Source organism: Euprymna scolopes, chromosome 6 (genome assembly GCF_053919585.1).
Source record: "Euprymna scolopes isolate OS-2025 chromosome 6, ASM5391958v1, whole genome shotgun sequence".
NCBI lineage: Eukaryota > Metazoa > Mollusca > Cephalopoda > Sepiida > Sepiolidae > Euprymna > Euprymna scolopes.
The window spans coordinates 22,893,073-22,905,837 of NC_136487.1; the positions used below are offsets into that span (position 1 = coordinate 22,893,073).

Genomic DNA, 12,765 nt, shown 5'->3' on the forward strand with positions numbered 1-12,765 from the left:
TTGCAGGCAAGTGTCTTCCTGTAAAATAATTCATCTCAATGTTTCTTCTTAGAATTGTTGGTATTTATGGCTAAAAATGTTTATTTACGTCTTTCTTGTGGCGATGGCGATGTTGTTCAATTACTTTTCTCATAGACAGCTGAAGCATATTAATACATTAAGATGATGACGGCAATTTATTTTTTTAAATACTTTAATTTTTCCTTAACTCTGAGTTCCTTGTGGTTATCAGCAGAATTAAAAAAAAAAAAAATGGAAACTGCTCCAGACAAGGCATAAAGCCACTTCATGTAAAGAGCTAAAAAAAAAAAGAAATAAAAAAATACTACTTCAAGATTAAAAAAAACAATAAATAAATAAAAATAAGTGTTAGATGGACAAATTTTGACCCAGAAAATGAATTTTTCCACTTTGTCAAAAACATCGCTTATAGAATCTGAAAACTAAAAGACAAAATAAGAGAAGCAAATTATCTTCAATGAGAATATGCTGGTTATTGGACCACTCAACTCCTGATAACTCTGCTTAATCAATAATTGAACCACACCATCATATATTTTTATTGGAATCTTTCGAGATAAATAATTTGTGTATTTATTGCAGACTGTTTATCCTCATCTTCATAGTTGTTGTTTCACTATGTTTTGACCAACTCATCCTATGGGCTTCTTCAGAGTCCATGGTGCAGTGGATAGAGGTGTTGAATCTCTGCGGTTCTAGGTGAACATTGTCTGAAGATGGCAATTTAAATCCTATCCAAAACAAGCCTAAGGTTTAGTCGGCCAAAACGTAGTGAAACAACAACAACTATGGAAGGCAGTAATTACTGGGGATAAAGTTAAGAGACTCTTCATTCCTACCCCATCGCAGTTAACCACCTGAAGAAGGCCAGAGGATGAGTTGGCCGAAACGTGGTGAAACAACAACAATGAGGATAAGAGTCTGCAAATAAATTGATGATGTCATTATTTTGGTGAAAAATTGAACAAAATGAGTAAGAGACTCAAACTTCAAATATTTGTTGTGCGTATTGCAGTAAAGTGTGTAATTAATGTTGTAGAGTGTGTAATTATTGTTGTAGAGTGTGTAATTAATGTTGTAGAGTGTGTAATTAATGTTGTAGAGTGTGTAATTATTGCAGTAAAGTGTTGTAGAGTGTGTAATTAATGTTAAACTGAAACTGATTATATCACTTCAATTTTTTTAATCTAGTCACATGATTAAAACCAACCAATGAGTGAGATCTTATAAAACTGTACTTATTGATTGGCTGATCTTAGCGGACTCCCAACATCATCCCACTCCCCAATTTTTTTTTTTTTTTTTAATTTTTACTTCAAACAAGGAATGGAAAATGTAGGAGGCTACTATTTGGATTGTTTCTAACAGGAGACTGTGGGAAGTTGAGCAGCGAGATGTCTATTTATATTACATTTAAACTGCAGCAAGTTAGTAGGGAAACAGGGAGGGTTCTCTAAAGTCTAGCAGTCCGAGGAAAGAAATTATAAAAGTAGAAGGCTTTCCAGTATCTAGAGACCTCAACAGTGAGGAGGTGGTAATCTGCTGTTTGTCATGCATGCATATCAAATGGGTATAAGAGCTATGAGTCCATTAGAGTATATTCCATTAAAGTACTTTTTAAACAAGCACAGGGATGAAACGTGGCGATGGGATAGAGATTAAAGCTTCTCCGACAGTGTGGGACCTATTAGATTGGAGACTCTTTTTAGACGGTGTCTGAGAGAGAGAGAGAGAGACTAGTGGTAGATGCACCAGTTCAGATGTGTCATGTATGAGCGAATTATGGATTTATAAATTTGTTTATCTAAAAAACAGACAATAAGTTAAAAAATAAAAACAAATAGTGTTAATATAAACAAAGTTACTAATGCAGAAATATTTAAAACATTAAATATTAAAGCATACATATACAAAACATATACAAAAATGTAGTTTGTTTTATAATCAACTGAGACTCGGAAAAAAAAAATGGTTAAAGAAACAAATATATAACAAATAAATGTTACTAAAAGCAAGATAAGTTACTCTTCTACCTACTTAGATAAGTGTTACAATATTTTGGAAATATAATGGGGTATGATCCCACACAGTCAGGCGATTCTATTTATAAATGATGCTGCTAGGAACTGACGAATCAAATTAATTCACGTTCTGCTACCAACCAATCAGAAACCAGATTTGCTCTATAAATATTAAACCTTTTCTGTAGCAATTTCGCATATTTTTTTTTTCTGTCTCGACACGGTAAGAATCTTTTGCTTTGTGGAACTGTCTACTGCAAACCAGTCACTTCTCATGACTTGTGTAGAACAACGAACCATCGGAAACTGTTCTGAAACTAAACATGGCTTACACTTCTAGAATAAGTTTTATGTGAATCATTATGTTTTCAGAATCTGAAGCTTTTATTTGGTTCGAAAAAGAACTTGTGTTGAGCTGCTACAGTAAACAGGCAATTGAAATGAAAAAAACTTGTCTTTTGAGCGTCAAAAATGGTTCAAAATTCGAAAAAATAAACAAAATATTGATAGAAATCCATTCAATAATTGTTACTGTGACACTTCTTGAGATTTATTGGTGGATTTTTATCAAATTTTTTTTATTTCGAATTTTTAACCATTTTTGATGCTTTGAATACAACATGTTTTTTTTTATTTCGAATTTTTAACCATTTTTGATGCTTTGAATACAACATGTTTTTTTTTTTTTACTTTAATAGCTAGATACAAGTTCTTTTTCGAACGAAATAAAAGCTTTAGATTCTGTTAAAACATACAAAACTTATTCAGGTATGTAAAAGAATAACCTTCATTTGTTATATATTTAAACTATTGGCTTCTCTGCTAAATCCAAAAACTGTTCTGTCATTAGGCACTATCTACTTCTGATTGTTTCTTGTAACACATGACCAGATTCTATAGACCAAATCCAGTTCCTGGGCCTTCTTTATTACAGAGGGCCATGACCACGTGATCTCACATCTAATTATACAACATCCTTCATATAAGCTTAGCAAAGTGCAAAAAGTTTGATGCCAAATAAGAGAAAACCTACTGTGACAAAACCATGCTTGACAACAATTGCCAACCCCAATGTAGATTTTCCTTTTATCTTCTCCTCTGGTTCTGGCCTTGTTGTTGTCGTCTTTTATGCATTGGCGAATGCTGGGGGGGGGGGCATGGGTTCACAAGTATGAAAATAAACCAACTCCAAAGGAAAACACAGACTTTGGCCATTCCTGTAAATACCAACTGCACTCTTGCTTTGTGTGTGATACCATTGTGGGAAACTACCCTCTAAGTGTTAATGTCTGCATCATAGTTTTCCTGTTGAGGCAGAATTTGTCAATTGATGTTATTTTGATCTACCAACACTTTCCTGACTTGGTCAAAGCCATGGTCTGCTTTTGACTGCATCAAACTGGCAACTGTTGTCAATTGGACACCGTCTTCAAACCTGTCATTGACAGTTGCAAACCACTCCCAACTATCATAAAACCTAGTCATTCTTAAAATTCTAAAAATATATTCCGATGCTTTTGTTCTCATCATCTGCCACACCTTGATTACAAACCCATCTCAGCTCTCTTGTGTGCTAATGCATAAGAACTTCTTATGCCTTTGTTCTACCGATAAACCTATTTCCTCTTCATTTGCTATACCCCTTTTCCTCTTTTTTTTGTACTTCCCAACACTTGGAGGTCGTAGGCAATGTTGATAGTATTACACTATAGATAACGGTTTTTATATTTATGACTGTTGTAGGGAATCATCCATGCACTAAGGATGAAATCCTCCAAACTATAGAAATAGACCAAGAGGTAAGACTCTTGGCCTATAAACTTCATAATATGACGTCTTAGTGGAATGTGTTACAACTATTGCTCATTGTATATTCTGTTTCGATAAATTTTATTTTTTAAATCCATATCCATGTCCATGTTTTTTCTTTAGTGACCCTTCTAAGGCCATAACAGGCTCGTACATGGTTGAATGGTTTTCCAATGAATTTGATGTCTTACATACAACGTAAAGTCATCTGATAGTGTTCTGACATTTGTTTATTTATCTTTGTTTAGTTTACTTTATGATGTTCGAGATGGAGATGGCATGGCAACTAATCCAGATAATCGAATGACTGAGGAATTTTGGGGTGGCCATTTTAGTCCCATGATTATTCCCCGCATCTTCGCCTCCATCATCAGTCACGCCCAGAAACTAATGGAAGAAGAAAACTTAACAGAACCTACAAGACTGCACTGGGCAATTGCTATGGCACCATACAGAAGGTAAATATGGATTTAATAAGAACAAATATTTCTAATATTTTTTAAATTTCTATTTGTATATTTAACAATTAAAAAGTTACTTTAAACTTAAGGTTGACAGATAATAGAAAAGACTATTTCAAACTTAAGCTTGACAGGTAATAGAAAAGGCTATTTCAGAATTGAGCTTGACAAATTAAAGATACTATTACATACTTAAGCAAGCTTGACAGATAAAAGAACATATTACAAACTTAAGCATGACCAACAAAAAAGATTACTTCAAGCATGACAGAAAAAATAGACTATTTCAAACTTAAGCTTGACAGATAAAAACGCAGCGTATGTCAAACATAACCCCAACTGACAAAAGAAAAGGCTGTTTCAAACTCCAGTGTGACTGACAAAAAGATTCTATTCTATTCTAAACATAAGCTCAACAAATAAAAGAAAATTATGTTTCAAACTTGAGTATGACAGAGAGAATAACAAACAGAACTTCTGATAGAAATGTAAGGATGCACATCTAAAAAGTTTGATGTTTATAAATAACTGTGAATCGAGTATGTTTACTGAGTTCAAATATTTCATACTATTTTTTTTTCATCTCCATTTTTCCTTCTTTGTATTTAAAGGTTTGTCGCATTTGGAAGTTCAAAGGCGGTACAGAAAAACCCACTTTTTTACAGTCTGATCCAGAATGTTTTCAGCAATTACAAAATCAAGTTTGAGCTCAAACAAACGGATTTTGAGGGTCGATATAACCAGGCCACATGTAACCTGCAAGCATTCAGTCCATATACGTCACCGTATCAAACCTTCCTGGCAAACCTGCAGGATATCGAGATGGACATCCACGTCATGCAGATGATACAAATATTAAAAGAAAAACCTCCCCATGCTTCTCTTGCCAGTCTCTTTCCACTCCATGCCTGCACGAATCATTCATGCGACAATAATGCCGATATATTAGATGGAGAAGTGCTCGGGAGGCCTGGCATTTGGGTCATGGCAAACCGAAAGATTCGAAAAGGGGAAGAGATTAATATCACTTACATTGATACGTCCATGCAGCAGAAACTAAGACGAGCCTGGCTGTATCGATCATTCCATTTTTGGTGCAACTGCCATCGGTGTCAATATGAAGGAAGCGATGCCAACATCTGTACAAACTGCAAGAAGAAAGCCCCAGAGGGGAAGAACTTTTCAACATGCGGCCGGTGTAAAAAAGCGTGGTACTGCACCACCCAGTGTCAAAAGTTTGCCTGGAAAAAAGGACACAGAAGTATATGCGAGAAGGCAGAAATAACACAGAAAACTTCAAAGACAGAAAAGAAATGATCAATATTTTTGGAGATAGGTGGAGTGATTTTAAGATATTTAATGGTGATGTAATAAAAAATTAATTTTAATCCGGAAAAAAAAAATTAAAAAAATAAAGGTGAATCAGAAGAACAGGTGACTCTAAGTTCGCAGCAAATGGTGTCAGATAAAACAATTTGTATTTATATAAAATTTTCCACTTAATAAACAGGCTATTATGTTTTAGTTAAAAATAAGTAATCAAATTGGTGTAAAAGAAAATGCATAAACGTTTTGTATACATTTTTATTTTAAAAAATATATTTTATAAAAATAATATTTGATTATTTTTTGCATAAAATAAAATGTTATTGTTTCACTGTTTTGAATTTGTTTTTTGTATTAGAAAATACATTTACTTTATGAAATATTTACTGATTTCTTTCTTTTTTTTTTTTTTTAGAAAAATAGTATAAAATTCTTTTTTTGTATTATTAAAATATTTTTTTTTTTTAAAAAACCCCAAAAAACAAAACTTAACAAACAAACATGCAGATTTCATGTAAAATGTTACAGAAGTAATTTTTTAAACTTTAAAACACCAGAGGAATTTCTGCAAGTAACCTCTGAAATTTTCTACACTAGTTCCCCCACATTCGCTATTTTTTTAAAATAAAAATATGTACAAAACTTTTACATATTTTATTTTATGCTGATTGGATTACATATTTTTTTAATTAAAACAGGAAGTCTGATTTAGTAAGCAAAAGTTTTGTTTTTTTATATAAATGCAAATTTTTATCTGAAACTTTGCTGCTGACTTAGAGTTGCTGTTCTTCTGATTTACACACAATATATATATATATATATATATATATATATATATATATATATATACACACACACGCACACACACACACACACATACTTGTGTCTGATTAAAGACAACAGAATTTTCTCTTTTCATTATTTTCTTAATCATTGTCCTGATTCCCCAAGTTTCCAAGTCTCAGATATTAATCCGTACAGTACAGATCTGAGAGTTCTTTTTCATCTCGAACTATAGATATACAATTCCATAAATAACAAATTCAATTATACCTTTTTTTGTCTTGAGATGAATGTAGAAAGAATGGCAGGAATTAATATCAGAGACATGGAAACCAACATACTGAGTCGAGGTAACAAAAAAAAGTGTGTGGGCCCAAGCTCACCCCTGCTATACAAATTAAAAAATTCTCAGCTGAGCTAGCCCCATACTTTTCAAATTCTACAACAAATGCCTTGCTGAATCTTGCTTCCCTAATAGCTGGAAGATGGTTTTTGTGGTACCAGTGTACAAGAATTCTGGTGAAAGGACTGACCCTCTCAATTATCGCCCCATCAGTCTCCTCCCCCTCTTCACTAGAATCTTCGAGACCTTAATCAAGCACTAGCCCACCACCTTGCAAAAGCTAATCTTCTCTCTGACAAGCAGTATGGATTTAAGCAATGTCATTCTACTGCAAATATTTTAACAGTCATTTCTGAATGCATATGTCATACACTGGATAAGGCAAGCGAAGCCAGGATTGTAGCCCTTGATATATCTCTTGTCCCATCACTGCAATGTTGCATCCCTGTGCCTATTTTACAAGTATTTTAATGGAACGTGCTCTGATGAACTCGTTGCACTTGTTCCCCCTTGACATGCATATCTCTGACAAACCCGTTTAGCAACAAAATCACACCCTTCACTGTTAAGGTCCCTAAATGCCAGAAAGTTTTCTACTCAAAATAAACAGCTATGTTTTGGAATTCCCTTTCTGCTACCTGCTTCCCTGCCTGTACTGATATGCAGAAGTTCAAATATAACGTAAACCAACATTTTGTTAACCTTTCCTAGGTGTTGGTCCCAAATAGTAGCCCTTACATCCAAGTGGCAATATGCCTTATTAGGGGTGAATGTGAGTAAAAAAAAATAAAATAAAAAATAACGAAAATAGAAAATTTCTTTGTCTTTCATCAGACATGTATTGATAACAATTTGCTAAATATAATTCTCAAATCAGAAATCTAATATTTATTTGTCCCCAAAATCGTTTGAACTATTTGAAATTCATTATGATCACATTTTTTTTATATATTTAAATAAAAATATTCTCTGAAATCATGGAGGAAAAAAAAACAACTTTTATTTATTTCTTTTTATTTCGAAATTACTCGTTTTATTTTTTGTTTTTTGGAAGAAATTGTAAAAAAAAAAAAAATGAATTGTGGTTTTATATTTATAACAATCACGTTTTTGTGAAAATTAAAAAAAAAAAAATCACTGTATTTATTGCCTTCATTTGCAAATAACTCATTTTACTTTTTTGTGTTTTTAGAAAAAAAAAGTTCCAAAAATAAACCTAACTGTGATTCATAACAATCATGTCTTTGTGGATATTTGAACATTTACAAACGTGCATTTGTTTCTATGTTTTATACGTTTTTTTTATGTGGCTGGATGAAATAAATTCAATAATATGTTAGAAGTTCCTTTAATGTTCCGATTAATATTAAAACGAGGAGGTGAGAGGAGAAGAACGTAGGAGGAGGTGGTAGTAAAAACAGTAACTAATGGAACAGAGAAGAGTATTGGAGGGAGAGAGGGGGGCTGAGGAAAGACTACAAAAAGAAAAGGGGGAGGTGAGGATTAGTAGGAAGCAGACGAAGTGGGAGAACCAACTCTTGGTTGGGGTACATATAAAGATAAGTTTATTTAACTCTTTTCTCAATTATCTACACGTTATCCTCACAACTATTCAGTTTTCTTTGATTGAATATGACTTAAAACTAGGCACCGCCAAAAATGGCCGAAAAATCAAGTTGTTGTTTTTTAAAACGAAATTACATTTATTAAAATCCATTATTTCTGAGTAACTTTTTTTTCCAGAAAGATAAAACCCTGAATTTTATCATATAGAAAGCAGAATAATGTAAAACTTTTTCTACTATTTTTAATTAAATTTTAAATTTTAAATATTAAATTTTCCCCAAAAGTTAACAATTGGCGTTTTTTGTTTTGCACAAAAAACGTATATAAATAATTAAAAAAAAAGAAGGTTTTTGAAAGAATTAATTTGTTTATTTCTTGTCTAACTAAGATTTAGGGTGATTTTCTATGAGAATATGCAAAAATATTATAATATAAGTACCTGGATTTTAAATAATTCCACTTATTCATATAAGCAACCAGTTACTTCGAGTCGATTTGATTACTGTTTACATTTGTACTTGATAAAAAGCAAACTACGGAAGACCAAAAAGCCCCCAAAAACTTATTTTTCAGTGATGAAAATTTCAATGTATTATTAACGCTGAGGCTGGCCAGTACCAGATGGGTGACCATTTGTATGAGTTTGGTTTTTAATGTGTATGTGTGTGGGGGTCAGGCTCTCCAAAATGGGGAGGGGGGCAATTTAAAGCAGAATAAAAAAAATTATTTCAGCGTGTTTGATCCACCGTAGTCGAAAGGTGGCAAATGTTTCCAAACTTGATCGAAAAAATGATGATATTTTTAACACAAAGGGCACAATATTTATCAAATTTTTTTTTTTTTTGTATCGATTCTTCAAAGCATGCCCTGTTTAATAATGGTCATGCATTATTCGGCTTGCTAAAAAGAAATTGTTAATTTATTTATCAAAGATTTTAAAATGGCTTTTTTCGTGTAAATATTAAAAAAATTTTTTTTTGTTTTGCTTAACTTAAATTAATTATTTTACTTAACATATTCACCAAATTTCACACTTCAAAACTCAAAAGCGGGATAATTAAACACAACCGAAGTTCTGATATTCAGACATCAAAATAAGGTATGCAAACAAGTTTTTTTTTTTTTTTTTTTATTAATCTATAATCCCGTCCCTTACAACAACATATGTTTTGTTCAGTTTCAGATGATTATTTTAAGCATATTTGGAACCCCCTCAAAACAAGGGGGGGGGGGGTTGTAAGCAAAAAAAAAAAAATATATATATAAATATCGTTTATGAAAAATAAGTACACCGTTATAAAGTTCATTCTTCTCTTAATAATCGCTGAAAATTTCGCATTGATTGGATAATTACCTGAATTTTGGTAGATTTTTAAAAAAACGGTCCGTCAAAAAGTACTTACCTGCCCCCCCCCCCCAGTTTTGGCGGTGCCTACTTAAAACAGTGTTGTGTCACAGTTATAGAATTAAAAACAAACCACAGATTGTTACTAATTCCGCAGATTGAATTAGAAAAAATCTATTCAATTTTCATGGTGCAGCAAGATGGGATGGGCGTAAAAAATAGGATAACAATGAAAATTTTCCTCATAAGTTACAAATTGAGTAAAGTGAAATTTTCCAATTAGAATTGTGTAATGCTATGAATCCCGAGAATGATGTCATACAGAGAGAAAGCCAATAGTCTTACGCAGTGAGTAAGCGGAGGGGAGGGGGCTTTATTCTTTTGACCACATCATTTATGCCTCCGTTATAGAGCATGTATGGCAGCTACATACAGAGCCGTGTGTGAAATGATGTCACATTAAGGAAAAAGAAAAAATACCATAAAAAGGAGAGAGAGAGCATGTTAGAGAAGACGATCATGTTAAAGATGTGGGTGGCATCACAGCGATAGCAAGAAATCTTGCAGGGTTGAGAATGAGGAAATAAATGTCGGCATTATAAAAAAAAGTAGGGCTATTACTTGTTTTATGGTCCTTGCGACATACTTTGCTACAACGTGTTGAGTCTATGTGTGTAAGTGCGTAACAGTACACTTCTATGACCGCATTTTAAGTTTGCATAACACCTCTTCAACAGAGTCCATTACATTACTTGAACAGTATTTTTTTTCCTATCATAAAGCAATGCTTTATCAACATATGCAATTCAGGTTTTTCTATTCGTTTTAAAATTTGCAACAGTAGCTTGGCTTAGATAAGTTTAAACTAATAATGTGATTGGGCTCAAATTTTGACACATGCTATTTGAAGGTTTATACTTTATAAAAATCATATAGATTTTTTTGTTTTTTTAATTAATCGTGCTATTTATATGATAGGCCCGGAACTTATTGAGCGATGTCTTAAAAGTTGTGTAAAACTTAAGGGAAGTTAATTTAGGACTTTAATCTTGCCCATGCTGGGACAGGTATTCTTTTAGTTTAAGTAGGAACAGTAATATTTCTGTTTTCTTGTTTCCTATTATGTGAAGATGATGAAAGATTATATAGTTATATTTGTGGATGGCAGAGAAATATTTGAGAGATCTTGTTTCAAAGTGTTCACAGATCATATGTTGGGATTGAAGAGTGATACTTAACAACAATGTAATTACAGGAGTCGCATGATAAAAAAAAGTCGTCTCTTGTGCGACAACTTTTATATTTGACTAGCATGGCTACCCGGCGTTCCTTAGAGCAAAAGATCTAACATATTTCTTCTTTTAAAACTTATCTCTTACCTCTTTATCTATCTCTCTTTTCCCCATCCTCCCTCTTTCTTCTCTGCCCAGCCCATTCCTCTGTCTGGACAGTCACACATACACATGCGCACAGTGGCAATTCTCTCGAGGAATGAGCCAGTATAAGGGTTTGTTTGTTTGTTTGTTCTGTTTTACGGCATATCAACCACTTTGGGGTCATTTAATGCCGAAAGGTTCGTTATGTTGTGTTAAATATTGGTTTGTTCTTAAGGTTTTTTTTTGGGGGGGGGGTCTTTCCTTATATTTTTGAGTATATTTTAGTCTCTTTCAGAAAATTAATAATTTTTTGGGGATCAATCTTGTTTAATATTGTTTTCAGATTTTTTTCTTGGTAATACTTTGTTCGGATTTGTTCAAGGTCAATGCAGTTTGTCAGTATATGGTGTATTGTGTAGGGTTCTTGACACGTTATACAGTTTGGTGTCTCCTCCCCTTTTAGTAGATGTGAGTGAGTGATGTGAGTGTGACCTATTCGCAGTCTGGTCATTACTACCTCTTCCTTTCTTGTTAACTTTTTGGTGTCTCTCGTTCCAATATTTGGTGTTATTTGGAATAATTTGTTTTTGGTGCATGAGCTCCAGTTTTCTTGCCATTTTCTCTTCATATATATGTTTATTTTAGTCTTTAGGTCTGTATAGGGGATTTTTCCACTTATGTGGTTTTGTTGCAGAGTTTCCTTTGCTGCCTTATCTGCTTGTTCATTCATGTAGATGCCGATATGGCTTGGTATCCAGCAAAAGATAATGTTTTTTTCCATGGTTATGGCATCTATTTTGTTTAGCAATTTTGTAATAAGTGGGTTTGTCATTTTTTTTTCTTTTAGAGATATGAGTATTGAAAGTGAGTCAGTAAATATGATATATTTTTGATGGTCATCATTGGTTATTATATTCAGTGCCAAATCTATGGCTGTTGCTTCTGCGCTGAAAATAGAAGATTCGTTTGGGAGCCTTTTCTTTAGTTTTATTTTTTTGTGGATGGCTGCGCATCCTACTTTATCTCCATCTTTTGATCCGTCAGTGTAAATTTGTGTATATTCTTTGTATGTATTCTGGATGATAAGTAGTTCTTCATGGAAGGTTGATGGGTGGGTTTTCGTTTTGGGATATTTATTTAATTTTAATATTATGTGTGGTTGTTTGATCATCCAGGGTGGAGTTTTTGATTTGTTATATTTATGTATTTTTGTAATGTCCATTTGGGCTTCTGTGAGAAGGTTTTTTATCCGGAGGCTGTAGGGCTTGATGATATTTTCTTTCTTGTTGAAGAGATGTGTGTATTGTGGGTGGAGGGTACATTGGTATGCAGGATTTGTTGGACATGATACCAGCTTTAGGTAATATTGTAGCGCTAACTTCTGTCGTCTCAGAATCAGTGGAGGCTCATGGGCCTCTATATAGAGGCTTTCTACTGGAGAGGTTCTAAATGCTCCCAAGGCTAATCTTAATCCTTGATGATGGATTGTATTTAGTTCTTTTATGTAGGACTTCCTTGCTGCTCCATAGATGAAGCATCCATAGTCCATTTTAGATCTGATTAGAGTTTGGTATAATTTCAATAATGTGACTTTGTCTGCACCCCAATCGGTGTGTGCTAGGACTTTGATCAATTGCATTGTCTTTTGGCATTTTGCTTTTAAATATTTTATATGTGGTATGAAGTTCAATTTTTTATCGAATATAATACCTAA

General features: G+C 33.2%; 1 protein-coding gene across 2 annotated transcripts in view; it reads left to right on the forward strand.

Moving 5' to 3' along the window:
* Positions 1–5,970, forward strand: part of LOC145277566 (protein-lysine N-methyltransferase SMYD4-like) — a 36,399-nt gene extending 30,429 nt beyond the window's left edge. For both annotated transcript variants that reach the window (XM_080129051.1, XM_080129052.1), the window contains exons 4-5: positions 4,100–4,309; positions 4,924–5,970. In XM_080129051.1, the coding sequence (XP_079985177.1) occupies positions 4,100–4,309; positions 4,924–5,629 (916 nt within the window). In that variant the 3' untranslated portion in view covers positions 5,630–5,970. The remainder of the gene's footprint in view (positions 1–4,099; positions 4,310–4,923) is intronic.
* Positions 5,971–12,765: the final 6,795 nt, after the last annotated feature.